This window comes from Phalacrocorax carbo, chromosome 22, assembly GCF_963921805.1.
Source record: "Phalacrocorax carbo chromosome 22, bPhaCar2.1, whole genome shotgun sequence".
NCBI classification, from domain to species: Eukaryota; Metazoa; Chordata; class Aves; order Suliformes; family Phalacrocoracidae; genus Phalacrocorax; species Phalacrocorax carbo.
Genome location: NC_087534.1, coordinates 3,995,098 through 4,013,788, shown reverse-complemented (window position 1 = coordinate 4,013,788; position 18,691 = coordinate 3,995,098). Strand labels below are relative to the sequence as shown.

General features: G+C 46.6%; 2 protein-coding genes across 8 annotated transcripts in view; one reads left to right on the top strand and one right to left on the bottom strand.

Annotated features, from left to right (window-relative positions):
- MACO1 (macoilin 1) overlaps positions 1-3,269 on the bottom strand; it is a 30,811-nt gene extending 27,542 nt beyond the window's left edge. For both annotated transcript variants that reach the window (XM_064471114.1, XM_064471115.1), the window contains exon 1: positions 2,943-3,269. In XM_064471114.1, the coding sequence (XP_064327184.1) occupies positions 2,943-3,022 (80 nt within the window). In that variant the 5' untranslated portion in view covers positions 3,023-3,269. The remainder of the gene's footprint in view (positions 1-2,942) is intronic.
- Positions 3,270-4,166: 897 nt separating this feature from the next.
- RHCE (Rh blood group CcEe antigens) lies at positions 4,167-18,218 on the top strand. 6 transcript variants are annotated; one of them, XM_064471581.1, is made up of 13 exons: positions 4,168-4,554; positions 4,652-4,720; positions 7,130-7,254; positions 7,461-7,579; positions 8,780-8,966; positions 9,174-9,321; positions 10,310-10,451; positions 13,346-13,506; positions 13,816-13,953; positions 14,191-14,321; positions 15,231-15,310; positions 16,427-16,500; positions 17,131-17,302. In XM_064471581.1, the coding sequence occupies exons 5-13, from the start codon at positions 8,800-8,802 to the stop codon at positions 17,155-17,157; spliced, it is 1,068 nt and encodes a 355-aa protein (XP_064327651.1). In that variant the 5' UTR covers positions 4,168-4,554; positions 4,652-4,720; positions 7,130-7,254; positions 7,461-7,579; positions 8,780-8,799; the 3' UTR covers positions 17,158-17,302. The 6 variants fall into 6 exon arrangements, with proteins under 6 accessions (XP_064327653.1, XP_064327651.1, XP_064327650.1 ...); XM_064471580.1 differs by lacking the exon at positions 7,130-7,254; XM_064471579.1 differs by having other exon boundaries at positions 4,168-4,720.
- Positions 18,219-18,691: the final 473 nt, after the last annotated feature.

Below are 18,691 nucleotides of genomic sequence, written 5' to 3'. Positions count from 1 at the left end.
TCACGATTCCTACCATTAGTTTGTTGGCTTTGGAGATCTACTGAAAGCACAGCTATGTTTTACTTATAGTAACATTCGCTCCACAGATACCAAAATACTTCTAAATAGTACAAGTCTTTATTGTGCTTGCACATATTAGATCGTGATTGATCAGGTTTTTCAGAGCACAGGTGAAGCTGTGATACTGCACCACTGGCACCCAAGACTTCAGGCACAGTACACAGAAGCAAAACTGCTAACGGCAGTGCAGTGTTACACAGCACTTGTACACAGCCTGGGGTCCCTCAGAGCTGTAGGTGGGGAGTAAAAGCAAAGTGAAAGGGAAACAAGTAGCAAAAAAGGCAGAAAGCAGAAGGAAGGAAAACCAGCAGAAAGGAAAAAGCAGTCTAAAGAAGAAGAGGGAGGGCAGCTGTTGAAAATTTGGTGGGGAAGGGGCACCAGGGAAGGGGGAAAGATTGGTCAGGGGTAACTTTGAAAGTGTTTATGAAGAGCTGAGGCCAAACAGGCCATTTAATTTAGGTAGTGAATGTTGGGGAAAGTACTTTAAAGAACTACAGTTATAAAATTTCAAATAAGAAAGGTTGTGAACCCTTAGATAAACTTGTTAAAAAGGATGCTGCAGAAGTTGGCAAAAAAATAACATTGAGGGAGACAGGATATTCACTTTTTTTCAATACCACCCAGGACTTTACATTTCTAACTCTGTTCTGTGACTAGAAATCATTTTTCTATCCCTTCTTATAATTTGTTTCAGATTTACATATGTAGAGAACGCTGCCACCACAGTTCTACTGCAGGACAATTCCTTCATTGCTTTACCTGCTCCAAAACTCTTCAGCTTTGCAGCTTTCAGCTACACTTACACATGTCTATTAGTGACAGCTGTGCCTAGCGTGGCACTGAAAGATTGGAGAGGGAACAAGGATGGGAAGATCGGTCTTAATTTAAAAAGCAAACAAAAATCCTACAAGAGTTAAGTATTCTCAATCATGCTGTTTGTTCAGCCTAGTTGCTTTACTTATAATACTACGATGCTACCTACTGATAACTGTATTTACTGGGTTTGTGTGAGCCGATGGTGACAATTAAGATAAGTTGAGTAAATAACTATAGTAATTACAAGAATTTAGAAATCTGTAGTTCTATGAGAAGCTACCTGTAAGTAATCTCCCTAAATTATGGGGGGAAAGAAAGGGGGGTGGTGGAAGAAGGAGAGCAAAAGAAACAAGCAAGAGCACCACAATCCACACAGAAGTACCTCTCTCTGGTTAGACTTCCAAAGAGGCAAGCCTTCACGCTAGTTTCTCTTTTCTGTGGGACAATTCTTTGAAGTCACTGACTTCTTCTGTTTATCAAAATGCCATGTGAAACAAAGGCTAAAAATCTGATTTCTGAACTAAAGCATGCTAGGAGAAGTTAGTGCAAGAAGCCAGATGTCTCTCTTACCTGCTCATGCAACTACAACAACTCTACATGCTGAACACACTCATCACCTGCTGTGCTTCTCAACTTTTTCTGGTTTTCCTTCCTTCTCTCACCCCACCTTTCCAGCCAGTCACCTCAGAGGTAACGGAGAGCACGTGATTTTGAATGACTTTTCAAAACTAATTACATAATGAATCGCTTACATTTGGATTATTTTCCCAAGACTAGTCATCTTAAGTACTAACTTCTAAGCAATGCATGTTTTTTCTTTAACATTCCAAGCACCGTTTTCCTCAAAACCTGGGATTCTAAAGCAACAAGACACTCTCTACTCTCACACAGAGATTCACTACAACTAGGATAAGCAGTATGCTGTGACAATTTTATTACAGTCAGAGCTCACTATCAGCTGTTCCCCTTATCTGCATTGTATGAGTTTGCCCAAGTTCCCAGCCACTGTATATATAAACATCAACTGAACTAGAAACAGAAATGGGACACTGTGCTTACTATAACTTTCAAAAGCCAGCTTTCCAGCCTCTACTAAAACAAACTCCCCTTTATTCAGAAATACCCAATTATTGTATTTCATATAAAATTTGGCATAGTTAGATACTCAGAAGGCAGAGCTCTAAAACACTCTTTAAAACATGCTCACAACAAGCAAATGCTTAGGAATCTGCGTTTTGGTGAGTCCTGGATATAAACCCCTGGAAAGTATGCTTTTATTCCAAGACACCGATGAGGCACATCCCGAGCCTACGAACACGGATCTCACTTCATTGCAGTTTTCTTTCATATTTCATAAGTCAGAGGCAATCAAATACCCACTGTGTTTTCACCACCACAAGGCCATCCCTCCCTGTTCCAAGCACTACCCGCACAAGCTCCTGCTCGCATCCCTCGCTGCTGCACCCATCGCTCCGGTGAGCTTCCACCGCGGAGGCCACAGCACAGGTGCCTTTACCACCACGTGAAAACCAACTTTCTCAACCTTAGCGCCAGCAGCCCGGGCGCTAGCCTGCTCTGCCACGCTGCCGTTGTCGAACCACTGCAGCATGCGGGTCGCAGGTTTGGCACCTCCGGGAAAGGCCCGACGTGAGAACCCCGTGGGGAAACCTCTCTCGGGGGGACAGGGAGGCCAAGGCCCCCCCGCCCAGTGCGAAGCCTGGGGAGGCGGGCGGGGGGGGGGAGCGGCTCCCTCCGGGCAGCGCCGACAGGACCTTGGCCAGCAGCTCCCCCCACCCCCCGCGCTCTCCCCCGGAGAGAACCTGAGCCGGGAGCGGGCGAGGGGGCGGCGGAGGGGCCGGCGCGGCCTAGTGGCGGCGCGACCAGGCCGCGGGGCGGGGCAGAGCCTGAGGGGAGCCGGGGCGCCATGTCTTGCGCGGCCCCCGCTGACAGGGCCGCGGCGGGGCGGGGGGGAGCCGCTGCGGGGCCGGGGGTGCGAGCGGTAGCGGGGCGACGCGTCCTCCCCACCTCCCCTCCCGTGCCCGCCCGCCCCGGCGGCCGCTCGGTACCTGCCGTAGATGCCCTCGGTGATGCGGTTCCGCTTGAGCGGCCGCCGCAGTTTGCTGCAGTCCGCGCTCCGCCGCTTCATCCTCCCGGCCGCCTCCGGCCCGGCCCGGCGGGCCCCGCCGCGCCTCCCGGCCCCGCGCTGCCCCGGCCCGCCCGGTCACGGCAGCACCATCCGCCCCCGCGGGGGGTTCCCTCGCGCGGGCCTGCTTTGGGGGTTTTTCTTTTCTTTTTCTCTTTTTCCTTTTTTTTCCCTGGGAAACAAAGAAATAAAAATAATTCCTGATCCGTCCCTCCCCGCCGCGTCCCCCCGCGCAGCCGCCGCGCAGCGCCCCGCCCCCCCAGCGCTGCCCAATCAAGCGGCTGACCCCGCCGGAATGACGGCACTCTCGGCCAATCGGAAGCGCGAAAAAGCAGACGGACGGCCGAGGAGGCCCATGGCGGTATCAGAAAATTGGTCCCGCCCCATGCTAGCCCCTGACCCGCCCATGCACTTGATTGACGGCGGCTAGAGCCCGTCAAAGAGAAGGGTTGGTGAATTGATGGCTTGTGGGCCAATCCCTGAGTAGGTTTTGTTCTTCTCCCGCCCACTGTCCTTCTGGGCTGGTTCCCGCCCCGTGCTGTGATCGACAGCAAGACTGCCCAGTGGAAGATACAAATAAAAATAAAAGGACAGCTCAGCTATCCATTCGGAAACGGAAGAAGGTGGGCTCAATTTCCTCTGTCACCGTAGGGCTTAAGAACCGCCTCTCGCACTTGATTGACAATCTCACTGGCAAATGGGCTGTTGGGAAAGGGAAAGGTACGTCTCAGGGTGCGACGGTAAAAGGAGGCAGCTCGTGGCGCCCTGAGCTTCCCCTCACGGCGCAGTCCTGTCCTGACGGGTTACGGGGGGAGGAGTACCCTCAGTATAACTGACGGCCTCCTCCTGCCAATAAAGGACGCATACAACAGAGTGACAAATGATTGGTCCAATCGCTGGGCAGGACGCCAGCGGGGTGGGGGGGGGAAGAGGGGGCGGTGGCTCGGCCTCTCTTTTCCCCGATCCGCCCAAAGGCGGGCGGTGACCGGAGATGGACCAGTCGGAAGCCAGAAGGGCATCCAGCCTTCGGCCAATGGGAGGCTAGTCCCTAAGGGAGGCCTGTCGGGAGGGGCGGGTGTTCAGCCAATGGGAGGGGTGGGGAGGGGCGGTGCGATCCCGCCGTCGGCCGGCGGTGCCTAGTCACGGCCGGGCGCCGCCCCCTTCGCGCGCTGCTGCCGGCGGCTGAGGGCCCGGGGCTCTGGGCCTGCTCGCCCCGGGGGCCGCTCGCCCCCGCCCCCGCCCCGCGGCCTGTGGAAACCGCGAGGAAGCCAATGGCGGCCCCCGAGTCTGGGCGAGGCCGCATTGCCCCTTGGGCTGAAGAGGGGCGGCGATGCCTGGGGCTCCCCGTGCCTCTCCTCGCTGCCTTGGCTTCTCCGGCCTCACCCGCAGCCGGGCTGGGCGCCACGGGCCTGCCAGGCCACTCGGGGGGATAACGGGCCTCCCCGAATGAGGGTCACGCAATACCGGGCTGAGTCTGAGGCGTGTGGGACACGGCGCTACAACTGACACAGAGGCCTCTGGTCCCCTTGGCTGAGGTGACGGGGATGTTCGGCTGGTAGCGGAGCTCTAATTGGAGAGTTGTTCTGCATTTCACACTGTCTGAGATCGCTGAGCTTAGGTCTTTCTGTCTAGGAAGGAGTTGAAGCTGGAAATCCGAGCATCAGCATTTACAGCGTGACATGTAACCCTGAGGGGAAAAACGTGGGTAAATTCCTAGCCTTTGGTGTATTTTGCCCAAGTTAATGCTAGCAGGGGATTTGGTTACAAGTGTCAAAAGAACTAGCTGTGTTCATTTGACCAGGGCAAAATGGTGGCAGGAGTTCTGGGTCATTCTTATCCTGGGTCTGAGTCCTAAGGGTTTGTCATGCAGGAAACAGATGACAGCTAATTAGATATATTGCATTTATAAACCACACAAAGACACTGCATCAGTTAGCTAAATCAACTTCTGGGTTGCCGTTTCAGCTGTAATCTTTTTCTTGTCTAGAGAACGTTCACCAGGCATTCTGGGTCTTTCTGATTCACCCACATGATCACAGAATTGCCATGAAAAGGAGCTGAATGTAGATCTTTCTGCATCAGGGATTTTCTGAAGTCAGGGCAGGGCTCACACATCTGGCAAAGTCCTTTGAAAGTTGTTGAGTTTCTGAAATAGAATCACAGAACCATAGAATGCCCTGAGCTGGGAGGGACCCACAAGGACCATCGAGCCCAGCTCCTGTCCCTGCCCAGGACACCCCAAATTCACACCATGGCTCTGAGGGCCGTGTCCAAGTGCTTCTGGAACATCGCCAGGCTGGTGCCGTGATGCCTCCCTGGGGAGCCTGTGCCAGGGCTCCACCACCCTCTGGGGGAAGAGCCTTTCCCTAATGCCCAGCCTAACCCTCCCCTGGCACACCTCCCTGCCATTCCCTCGGGGCCTGGCATTGGTCACCAGAGAGCAGAGACCAGCCCTGCCCCTCCTCCTGCCCTCGGGAGGGAGCTGCAGAGCGCCATGAGGCTGCCTCGGCCTCCTCTGCTCCAGGCTGAACACACCCAGGGTCTCCAGCCACTCCTTAAAAGAGTTTCCCCTCTAAACCCTTCCCCAACTCCATGGCCCCCTCTGGACACTCTCCAGTAGCTTTATACCCTTAATGTCCTGCGGCGCCCAACCCTGCCCACAGCACTTGGGGTGAGGCCGCCCCAGCGCGGGGCAGAGCGGTACAATCCCCCCCCTCGCCCGGCTGCGATGCAGGGCTCGGTGCCCCCCAGGGCACGGCTGGCCTCTGGGCTGCCAGGGCACGCTGCTGGCTCATGCCCAACTTGCCGTCGAGCAGAACCCCCAGGTCCCTCCCTGCAGAGCTGCTCCCCAGCCCCTCGCTCCCCAGCCTGTCTGTACAGGGCTGCCGAGCCCCAGGGGCAAAATCCGGCACTTGCCCTTGTTAAACTTCATACAGTTGGTGATTGCCCAGCTCTCCAGCTAAGGGGGAGAAATGGGGCTAAGGATACTTCACTTACAGTTTTATTAGGCCTAAGTAAAAGCTGGTAAGCAATTTGATACTGCATGTGAGGAAGGTACAAGTTATAACCACAAATACAAACCTTTTACAGATGGTTTGAAAACTACTGTTGTGCCATACAGCCAGGGTCTGCAGGAGGAATGTCCTAAAATATAAGTGAACTGTGGTTTTCTGCGTATGTTTGTCTGATACATATTTCTGTCACCAGCAGGTGGCTTTCTACCCATTTGTATGCATTGTTACTATCTCAAAGGCACAGCACTCAGTTTGAAACGGACTCAAAGTAGAAAGTCTGAACAATTACAGTTGTTTAATCTCCTGGACTACCTCAGCAAAGAAGCATTCAGTTTACCAAAAGCACAGTGAATGCTGAGGAGGTAGTAATGTTCATATTGGATTCATAAATTGTCCTCAAGAACCAAATCGTCTTATAATAGATACACTGAACATAGTTGGCTTCCACCATACAGCCCTGCTCATGTGCCCAAAATGCTCACTCTAGGGGCTCCTGGTTTAAAAGAAACCAACAACAAATGAAAAAAGCCTGTGCCTTACGAAAAGGCTCAGAACCCATAAGGATACGGGTACCTTGTAGTCACAGTGTGGTAATAGAAGTTGATATGCTTCTGGATGAAGGCTAGGTCTGAATTAGAGAAAGCATCTGGAGGGTGTAGGGCTGGGGTTTGGTTCTCAGTTAAAAGCCTGCAGCACTCTGAACGGTGCTGTCTGCCTGCAACTTCCCGGCCTGGGGATTACCAGGGTCTCCCAGAGCATTCACTGGAGCTGTTTCCACAGCCATATTATAGAGAACAGACCGATCTTACAAGTAGCGCAGTAAATGCTACATCTTCTTTACATGTCCAGAGATTCTTGATTCTCTGGCGTTGGGTTGGATTCATCGTGTCCGAGGAGGTTTGTTGTGGGACACGGGTGTAGAGCTACAGCCTAACCAAGCTGAGAGTCACGCTGAGAATCTCAACAGGGCCTTCCCCGACCCATAGATGAAGGGACTTGGGTCGAGGTTGGATATCAGCGATGTAAATAAAGGACAGTTTTGTATAAAATTCCACATCCTACTCTCACAAGTCTATGTTCTTTACTTCCCACTTAGCTGATATGTAAGGCTCAACAGCAGCCGAAGCGCTGTACAGCTGGGATCCTGGAGCATTACAGTATTGACAGCTTGATATGTCTCTGTTAATGAGTAGTTTTTGAGTTCAGTCCACACCAGTTACGGTAAGTTTGGGCTCCTGACATGCCATAGATAAGGAACTGTTTCTTGCTGACGCCTCTTGGGCTTTTTATCTCTCCGAGTTTTTATTCCTGCGCTCCCACACCTCCTTTTCTATTGGTTTGACGTTACTGGAACATTTTTATAGAAAAAAAAAAATTAATGTGTTTGTGCTTAATGTAGTCTAGTGCACAATGTCTTCTAATTACAGGAACTTCCAAAACAGCGTGCCGTTGCTAATCATTATTCTGGAAGCTGCTTTCATCATCCTCTTTTACTTTTTTGACATAGATAATGATGATTCACCCCTATCAGGCATCTCCTACCCAGGTAAGATCGGCAACCGTGCTGTGAAAGGAAGGGTTAAAGCCTGCTGTTATTTTGCAGTGCAATTGAGATGGGATTCAGCAGGTTTGTGTATTTGTTAGTAAGAAGTAGAATGTTTTTACTGCCCTTTAAGTACCCTACCTTGCCGTGTATTTCTTTATACTACAGCAATGACAGTGAATGAAGACATAAGCGGTACTAAATTGCATTGCTGGTCTGTTTTCTGCTGCCTGTTTGTGGTAATCTTGACTCCTGTGAACATAACAAACCTCTGAGGTCTTGGCACGCGGAAGTGGTGGTGTGCTACGAAGAAGGATTCAGGATGGCAGTACTTTCCATTTGAATGCTTGATGTAAATAAATGAAGTGAATACAGTGGAATTAAGGGTTTATATGTGTTCTGGAGATGTATTTTGTGCATTGATCAAAGGAATGTATTTGCAGATTATGCTACCGCCATAGTGTGAAACATAGTTACAGCGTTGTGCAAATATGAGCTGATGAATCCTCATTACATTCTTGCGTTACCCTCCCTGTTTTATAGCTCGAAAAATGAGATCTGCTTACTGGCAGTTTGATATTTTGCTCTAGGTACAGGCCGGCACAGCCATATGAGAATATGACTGTTACATGTCTTGGGGGACACTTCCAGGCCTACAGGTCCGAAAGCTTATATCCTGGACAGCCTCTACCTTTTTTACAGTGGTGCTGGTTTCCATATTAAACTCTTTCTGCTGCTATTTCTGTTCCTTCTACCCAGATAAGGACATTGTACAGGCTTCTCTTTGTAACTCATTTCTTCCCTAATGCCCTCGAGGAAGGAATCAGCACTAATTCACAGCAGCTCTCCCTGAAAAGTCCAAATTAAGTTTTTTAAATTCACCTCAGGAAAAATGAATGTCCAAATTCCATTGCTAAATGTACTCCATTTCTGTCATGCTTTTTGACCCCTCAACCCCCTTCCTATGGCATCCATTCTGATCACTCTGGAAAAATAAATTCAGGGTCGAGGGTATTGTTTTTCTGATTACTTATGGATTGGAAAGAAAGTTCTGGAATTCTTTACAAATACTAAATAATAATGGCACCTGAATTTTTATCCGAAGGCTTCTTAGTTGATTGTGATTTTGTATTTGTTTTTCTAACCAGGATTCCAGTCTGCGTTAATAACTTCACCGCTGTCTTGGTCTTTTCTGTCATGCAGCTTTTCAAGATGTCAGCCACATGATGATTTTTGGATTTGGCTTTTACCTGACATTTCTGAAAAGATACGGGTTTAGCAGCACCGGCTTCAACCTCCTGATCATTGTAATTGGTGTCCAATGCTCCATGCTGATAGAAGGTGTATTAGTTTCCTTTCTTCCAAACAAAATCGAGGATAGACTGAAAAGGTAATTAATTCGTGTTAGAACTAGAACAATTTAGAACTGCTGATTGCTCTTTGTGGAGGGCAATACCTCGTTATATCCACCTGTTAGTGAATCAGCTATCATATTTGCAGACTTTTTAGAAGGCTTTGGGGTTTTAAGTACATTTTACTGTCTGTCATTCTTTATTGGCCCTGCTACAGAATTATTTTTTTCTTTCTTGTATTGCAGAAGAACGGCTGTTGTGAGTACGACTGCTGTGGTCATCTCTTCTGCAGCTGTTCTTGGGAAGACTAATCCTGTGCAATTAATTGTGATGACAGTTGTGGAGGTAATGGTTTTCTGGATGAACAGATGGATCAACACCAAATTCCTGCAGGTAGTATGATTTCCAGGCATATGGGGAAAAATTTCGCTGAGGCTTTGGAATGTTGCCTTTTGGTGGCTTGTTAGTGCTCTGCTGACAGAAACATCAGTGTGTTCTATCTTGTCACAGTTAGATTGTGGCTATGTTTTAATTAAGAGATGAAGCCTGACTTTGGGACTATACTTAAGGTCATCGAATTCCAAACCCTGCATACTCTATATCTTTATAATTGCTTATATCTATATTCTTATATTGCTTATATCTATATTCGGAGGCAACCTCTTTAGCAAGGCCTGCTCTGACAGGACAAGGGGTGATGGTTTTAAATGAGAGCAGATTTAGACTGGATATAAGGAAACAATTTTTTACAGTGAGGGTGGTGAAACAGTGGCACAGGTTGCCCAGAGAGGTGGCCAATGCCCTGTCCCTAGAGACATCCAAGGCCAGGCTGGACGGGGCTCTGAGTGACCTGATCTAGCTGAAGGTGTCCCTGCTCACTGCAGGGGGCTGGACTGGATGGGCTCTAAAGGTCCTTCCCAACCCAAACCATTCCGTGATTCTATTCTATGATTCTTGGCCCTAAAGGGCAAGGTGATGGATTGGGATGTAGTGCGTTTGGCCTTGCCAGTGCCCTGACAGACCCCAACACACAAATGAAAGCCTTGACCTATGCTAAGGCACTAATTGCCTTTACACTTTACCTCGTCCCTGTGTCAGTTGAGTCTGGAAGATTTCCAGCGTGGATGATATACCAGCCCAGTCTGGACAGCAGAGTCAGAACTTAACGTACATTTAACGTACAATGTAAACATACCCCTGACTCTCCGTATGTGAATTGTGTGTTTATGAGCTGCATTGAATTCAGATAAGTTAATCTTGCATAAATAACTCATGCATAAATTGCTTATAGGAGGTTACATGAGCAACTGTATCAGGAACTGCATCAAAGGCTTCCTGTGGCCTTAAATAATCGACAAATTTGATTATTCTATTGATATAGAATCCAGACAATATCAGCATGATGCATGTTCACCTGTTTGGAGCCTACTTCGGTCTGGCAGTCTCCTCACGTTTCTCTGAGCCATCACCAAGGTCTGAGAAGAATGGGAGTACCCCGAAGTCGGATTTATTGTCAATGTTGGGTAAGGCATTTGCTTTAACGGCTCAGTTGGAAGAAGGGATTGAAGTGAGAACATAAGGAATGTTTCTGGGGGCTGGCCATAGCACACTGATGCTTTTGCATGCAGAGTGTAGGCCTGAATGCAGCCAAGCATAGAAAACTGCTGCTGCAGTGGTTCGTGGTTTCTGACAATGAGTTGGTGAGTCTCAGCATGTTTCCTACCAGGCATATAAGCCACTCCTGGGCTGTGGCATAGTTTGCCTCTGTCAGACACAGCGTAAAGGCTATGCCAGGTCAACTGTTCCCTCTCCCAGCTAAGCTTTGGGCTTGTTTGGGCATATTGGTAAGGGACCCATGCACCAAAGTTGAGATGTTACTTGTATCTCAGCAGTGCTTACAGTTCCCAGCTGAGGCCGAGGCTCAGTTTTGTTTTGCAATGTGCTGTACAGAGATATAAAAAGGCAGTCCCTGCCCAGTAATGTCAGTGAAAAGATAAAAGCCTGATGAAGGGTGGGGAGTATGATACAGACAGGCGCACGAGAGAGGATCTGAGTGATGATAGGCTGAATCTATGGGAGTTCCATTCTTTTCCTTAAAGGAGCAACTTGGTTTCTTTATTATCATGACTTCTATTATGTAACTGCCACCAGCCAAATGAAGATCTTTCTGTGAAGGCCCACCGAGTCTAATTCCTGGCCAGTCTTAGCCCAGTTTGGGGAAACAGAAATGTAGATGTTGTTCTTTTGAGTCCCTGGAGTTCTTGCTTTGCTGGAGAATTTGAGGAGATCAGTATTTTAATCTAATTCATCAAGACACTGTTACGCCTTCATTATAATTTTAGTGCAGCTTGCTACAACTGAGTGCTTGCTATCTGAAGTAATTATAATGCCATGTCTTTAATAATTCCTGAAGTAATGTGGGTAGAAAGGAGCAACTGAGCAGTCAAATTCCTCACAGCTCCTTTTTGTATCCTGCTCCTGAAGGCTGTGACTCTGAAATATTGTGTTTGAGTTTGGGATAAAATTACAAACGCTTTTTACTTATCACATTAGTTGCAGTAGTGAATATGTTGTAGTGAGTCTCGCAAATGTCTTTTAAGTGTGAACTCAGAGCACTGACTGAAAACAACCTGTGTCCAGCATCTGGCAGGGAGGTTGGCAATGCCAAGATTAGGGATGTAAAATTACCTACAAATTGAGGGCACTGCTAAAAAAGGATCCAAAACAAAACAAAACAGAAGAAATGTGTCCAGACTGGATTGTCTGCAAGCGCTGAACTTGTGAAGAAGCCAGTTTCTCAAGGGATGTCCTTGACAGAAATAGCACTCTGCTTGCAGAAAACATTAGCTAGGAATATGACCTGGCCAGATAATACCACTTTGCTGGAAGCCTGTCAGTTTTTCAGATGAAATCAGGGTTAATGGGTCAAATATCCTGCCTGAGAGGCATGGTTATTACCTCCTTGGTGCACTGAAAGTGTGAAAATCAGCAATGGAAATTGGATTTCAAGGAGCCAAGATAAGCTTGTACAAAAGCAGTAGCTGCCAGGGTTGCTAGAAGCTGGATTTAACCACTGCGCTTTGTAGTGACAATGCCTTTGTCACTTCTCAACGGACTTGAACAGGAACACTTCAGATTTTACTGTCAGGTGAATTGCACAAGGGTCTGGTACCTCTGCGGCACGGAGGACAGAACAGTGACTATGGAAGTTGACCGGACAGCAGAAAATAACGACTGGAGAGGGCAAAATGAACCGTTGTTTGTTTGCGTTGTCATCTGCGCACTTAGAGCTATGGGCACGGCAGGGAGCAGAGGCGCAGGTCGCTGTGTGTGGTCCGGCCTTGGCTTAGGGTGAGGCCACCTACTTCCCTCTGCTGGCTGGAATTTGATCTGTGCACGTGTATCCATATGCACATAGGAAAAGATGTATCCTGGCAAGCGGTGAGCTTGTTTTATAGAGGCTGAGATTCCTACACGCTGACAGTTAGGGCCAGGCCATAGACGCAGAAGAACCTGTTTTCATTCCTATTAGCGAAGCTTATGTGGTCATGAAAGTGTGACACTGTAGAGTGATCTTACAGGAGGAAAGTGAAGTTCTTTTGCACCTTTATACTAGGGAGTAGCTATTCAGTAGATTATTCTTTCACAAATAACAAGAAAGTTAAGCTGTGTATAGCTGAGTTGGTGAAGCATGATCGCCTCAGCTCAAGCTATTGGCCTTTAGCCCTCTTCTGGACTAATCCTGGTAGAGGTAGAGAGTTTTCTGTTCTTATCCAGTTTATCCTCTTTTTCTCTTGAAACCCTGCTGGGAGGCAAGACAACCAGTACCAGTCATACTGGCACCAATGTAAAAGACATTCCAAAGTGCACTTTGGGTTTCCTTATAGTGATTTGTACCATGTCAGCATTCTTTTCTTCCTCCTTGCCTGCCTTTCATTCTCTCTTGGAGCTGGTTTTTAACAGTTATTCCACAGCTCCATGAAAAGGAGCAGAAATTTTGGCCAAGGAGCAAGTCCCTGGTGCCTGTGCAGAACAGGCAGGATGCCTGTTTGGAAATCAACAGTGGAATTGTTCCCACTTGTATCTGAACCTGCATTTAAGGGGATGATACACAGGACAAAGCTGATGTTAAAGGTGTTCTTGAAAAGAGCATCCTACCTTCCACTCCGTGGAGGACCAGCCAGGTGCCTGTAGCACTGTGCTTTGGCTGTATGTTCAGGATTATAGTGGAGTATTTCTGGGAAGGTGTTGGTATAGCAGGTGTCCCTCAGGGCTCTCTGCTTTCTGTTGTCCTTTGTTTACAATGTGGGAATTAGAGTGAATGGAAAATATGGGCTGGAGCTCTCCGGAGACAGCTGGTGACGGATTCGCTGTGTTTTAGAGCAGGTAATGATAACTGCTTGTCTTTGTCCCCAAGGTACGCTCTTTCTCTGGGTATTCTGGCCAAGCTTCAATTCTGTACTGGCTGCGGACAGCAAGGGCAAAGCAATCTACAACACCTACTTTGCCCTTGCAGTGAGTGCTGTAACTGCCTTCGTGTTGTCTGTTCTGACCACAAAGGACGGAAAATTCAGAATGGTAAGACATGAGAGCAAGTCGCTGCACGGAGGAGATATTTTCTGTTACTCTCGGTAAAACACTGGAAGTCTAAGAGCTATTGAGGAAAAACAAGTCCAGGTTTTCAGCCTGACAGTCATCAGTAGCCTCCCAAGGAGAACACTGAAGCTGTAACTTAGAAATTCTGTTCTCAGATTGTAACTCACAATAATCAGAGGCCCAAATTCACCCTAGAGATTGCGCTTGCGGGAGAATAGCAGTCTGTGATATTGGGCTGCTATAAGTGATGACTGAATTCTCACTCCATGGTTTTGTTGTTTTATTTTACAGAGTCACATCCGCAGTGCAGTGCTAGCTGGTGGGGTCGCTGTTGGTTATGCAGCACACAGTATCGAGTATCCTTGGATTGCAATGATTTTGGGTCTGCTTGCCAGTGTGATAACCATATTAGGATCTTACTGTTTACAGGTATTACTCAAAACCTGAAATGGTTTTTGTATAAGCTGTATAAACTTCTTTCCTGCATACGATACCTCCAGGGAAACCTCTCTCTCAAAGAGATTAAGGCTAGGAAACCTGAACTCTTCAACAGAGTGCAGGATTGCAGCTTGCAAGACCCAAGTTCATTTTCTAGGTCTGCGATAGACAATATACTATTATCAACTCCTGTGCCTGTGTATCAGTTAATTATTTTCTTCTTCCCAGAGATGCTTCCATGCTACTCTCGAGATTCACGATTCCTCTGGAGTTCATTTCACTTTTGGCTTGCCTGCTGTGCTTGGAGCTGTTGCCCAGGTCATTCTCTTTGTAATAAAAAACTGGACTAATTTACCAAGGTACATAAATTCTTGCTATTAAGTAATAAGCTTAGCTAATCATTATTGTAGCATGCTTGAGAAGAGTTCTTATCCATACAGAAAGCCTGAACGTCATCACAGATAAACCGCTTTATATCAGATAACGGGAGATAATCTCTGAAGTCCAAAAAAGCTGGTAAAAAGACTTTGAGTTGAGCAGACTTTGGATCAAAACTTTAATATTAGCTTTCAGTCTTGCTTTGTGTCTCCCTTTTTATTTGATATTAAATACAGCAGACATAGAAGATGAAGGCTGGAGATGTGCATCCTTCCAGGACTCTATTTGGCTCTTGTGATGTGTTTTGGGGAGCTTTGTATGCTAATACAGGGCGGGGGCAGAAATCAGCATTTCTCTTCAAATGAGGCTTTAACTCTGCGTCAGGGGCAAGGGTGCTGGTTTGGACAAAAGCCAGTCTGGACCCTGAACTGGAAAATATGCTTGGGGAAATGCCCTGCAAAAGCTGAAGGGCTCAGTTGAGGATATTCTCCATGGGTTGTTTTGATCTGGCACTGGCATCTCATTTTTGAAAATCAAGCTCATGTCGTGCCATACAAGTTCTCTGATTTTCTCAGTTTACACAGGAATGAATCACAGTGCGGCATAAGGGCCTTACACTTCTTTTCATATTCTTACTGAAAGAAACAACTTTGGTGAAGTTTTAGCGCCACAATGATGGTTTCTAAGGGCAAAATATGCCCTCTGAGGTCTGTTTTAGGCTTCTGATAGGATCTCTTAAAACATCTAACTGCAGCTACAGAGAGGTTCAAGCATAACCAAATTATTATGAGAGGCTTTGATGTAAAATGCTGTCGAGATACAGATTCATGCATGGTCTTAATGCTAAATTCAGCAACTGTAAAAGGTGAAACACTTGTTTTACTTTTCAGCCTGCATTTTTTTGTCGTGATTCACATTGGTGCCTTCTGCTTCACCATCAGTGTTGCCTTGGTAACAGGTTTTATTACAGGTCAGTATTGAAAAACATGTTTCAGTAGTATCTTCCTCATTTCCTCAGGGCAGAGGGTATGTCATCTCATTGCACCTGCTATCATGTCACTGCAACCCTTTGCAGAAAGAGGCCAGTTTAACTGTGTTTCTATGGGTAAATTATTTGTAGAAGGAGCCAGGGGAAGCATGAATGCCAGGGACTCCTAAAAGCCAGTCTCTTGAAGAAGAGATGTATTCAGCCTAAACAACCTAGGAGCACCATTCTTTCACTGGTGAAGTTTCATTTAACAGATACTTAGCAGCTGCCTTCAAATTTCAGGCAGGAGATGTGTGAGGATGAAAACATTTTTACATTTGGGTATTGTCTTAGTGAGAGAAAAACGCTATCTAGAGCTTCTCACTTTTTAGGCCAGTTGGTATAAACCTGCAGTTTCGCTAGTGTCAGTAGGCCGCTGGCATCAGCCAAGCGCTCGGCCTTTGATCGCCAGTGGCTTGGGATCATCTGGGCTCATGTGGTTCTCATGTGACGTTCAGTCTGGTTTCTGGCAGCTGCAGTTTTCCTGTAGCTGTTCATTCTGCCTTGAATAAAAGAGAAATGGCAGATGAAAATTGCTGAGAGATGTACTAAAATGATTTTTTGTGCTTTAATTCATCTGAAGGCTTTGCATTACCTTAAGTGTAACTAAGAAGTTGAGCTCATCAAGCAGATTTTAAAAAAAAACATTCTAAAATAATAAAACATTCAGTGTTTGAACCAACTGTTTAAAAATCTAGATGTTTCCATCTGAAATCCCAAGCCTACCAGCGCTGATAAGCCCGATTGCTTTAAATACACAGGCATTTTTCAGGCAAGAAGACAGTAATTTTTAATGTATTTTTAGAATCTGGCAGGCTGCTTAATGGGGTTTTACCTAGAATAATTAATTTTTAATAACACAAGCCTTGATCCTGGCAAGCTTCTCTTGTTTGTAAGGTGAACCTGAGTCAAGGGGCTCTGCTGAAGCATTTAGTTCTGAATTCGTGTTTTGATCTGTTGCATTCGGATGCGTGCTGCTAAGAAACCCTCAGTCACACACACTCTTCCCCTTCCCCTGATGTATATATTTATTTTGGATATATGTCTTTTTACAAATAGGTTTAATCTTAAACCTCAAACTTTTTAAGACCACCCCCGTCTCAAAGTACTTTGAAGACCAGTTTTATTGGGAGGTAAGTTTTGATGTAAAATTAACTGCGTGGGTGTATCTATCACACCTTGATGAAGAATACTAGGTATTTGAATTAAAAAAAAGAAGGGGAATAATTCCATTTCACAGCATGTGTTGGGTGCCCTGTTTGAAATGGATGAACTGTTCCCACAGTTGATTCAGAGCCTGAATATTTTAAATGCGTGCAGCTTTCAGCTGGGATTGTCACAGCCGTTGGTGGGCGCAGGGCTGAACCTGAAATCATCTTCTTTGTGTTAACACATAATCTTAGGTGCCCAGACATCCTCTGGGGCTGGCAGCCCTGGCCCCCGTGCTTCATACACAGTCCCTGGGGAGACTTGAGCAACACCTAATCCTCTAAAAGAGGGATTGTTAGAAGCCAGTGAGTGGAATGGAAGGTGCTTTTTATGAAAACAGGCTGAGCCTGCCGGCCTGCGTGGCTGCAGAGTTGTTCAGTCTGATGCACAAACACAGGCCGTGGGCACCTTTAGGTGCTGAGTGTGATGCTGTATCTGAATTACAGAAAAAAGCAATGAATGAAAATAAGCTTCTAATACAGTTTTCCATTGCCTTTTCCATACGATGATTTGATGCAGAAAATGTTCTGATACAAGAATGTTTGTCTTCACAGTTTCCCCATCTGAGTGTTGGATTTTGAATGGAGGAACCCAGGTGAGAGATTTGACCGAGATGAGCTTTTCCTATTTGTCACAAGAGAAACGGAATAGCTACGATGGGTTGGAAACGCAACGAAGTGTCAATTCTCAGGCTCAAAAAAAGCCATCCCGGTGGGCACACCAAAAATGAGCAATGAAGTGTTCTAGTTATTCTTGGAAAAATACAGGGAGGAAATTTCAGATGCAAACTTACGATGCATTTCGCTTTTCTGCTTTGTTGCTCTTACCTTAAATACTTTTTGTAGGATATGTACAAAATGTTGGCTGCATTCGCTGCTGTAATGGCTTATGAATCAAAATGCTTGAATACTTTAAACTAGTTTTAGCTCCTGAGTTTAAAAGCCAAAATATATATTTTAAAGTATAATTTTTCAAGGTGTACTCACTCATCTAGCGAAGCATTAAAGTACTTGTTTTTAAGCTAAATTAATTCTGTTAAAAGCCTTGTTAAGCAAGGATCTGATGAGTGAGCTGGATCAGGGCCAGAACCCTGCATCCTGCCAGACTGAACTCTTTTGAGTTATCTGCTTAAAGAAAAACCTGTAATTACTTGGCTCGGGCTAGCTCTTTGGCAGTTCAAATGGCAAGAAGTTAAGTTGTTCTACTTGCGGATGGTGCCCCTGAGATCGATGGCATTTATTCACAGTTAAGATTTGGCAGAAAACCTCAGAACAGCCTGTCTGTGTGGTGACAGTCTGCACCAGCTTGGGAAACGTGGGCACCACCACAGGGTCGTGGTGCCCAAAAGGCTCTGGCTGCCCTGAGGGTGTGGGCAACTGGAGAGGCTGGGGAATAGTCCTTGGTGCTGCTTGGTACCCGTGCTAAGCCCCAGCTTCTGAAGTGTCTTACATTGAGCTGATTTACTCTGAGACAAGCAGGGAGCTTCGGTGCACGGGCTGCGACCTGATCGGCAGAAGATTCTGTGCAAGTGAGCCCTTGTTTTTAAATGGATTGTGAGCCTCAGTGTTTCTTCTTTGTTTCAAAATAGTTGACTTCGAAAAACCCTTTCAAAAATGCTTGCCTAATAAAAAAGTCAAAGTTTCATTGTTTTTGTTTATTCAGCACACTTGCTTAAAAATGAAGTAATGAGGAAAAACGGAACCTTGAAGACAAAGCACGAGTTTCTTTGATGCTTGCTGCAGCAATGCATACTGACCTCAACTCATGTGTTAGGGATTAAGCGGAGAAGATCACTACAGTTAACAAAGCGTGAGACAGGTTTCAAGCAATAAAAAATTACTTGCAGAGGAAAGGCCAGTTTTATTTATTTCTAGGTCACAAAAGAGCCAGCGACCTGCTGAGTTCAGCAGCTGCCCACAGCTTCCGTCAGCTGGCAGTGGCACTCAGCTGGATTTTATTCCCACGTCTTTTATCTTTGATTTCTTAAGCAACCAGCCCTGGTGAAGGTTTAGGAAGGGGCAGAGACAGGAAGAGCTACCTCACCACTCACGTGAGTACGCTACAGGATCAAAATTCTCCTTGGCAGTGGCTGTCCCTGGTCTGGAAAGTGCTCTT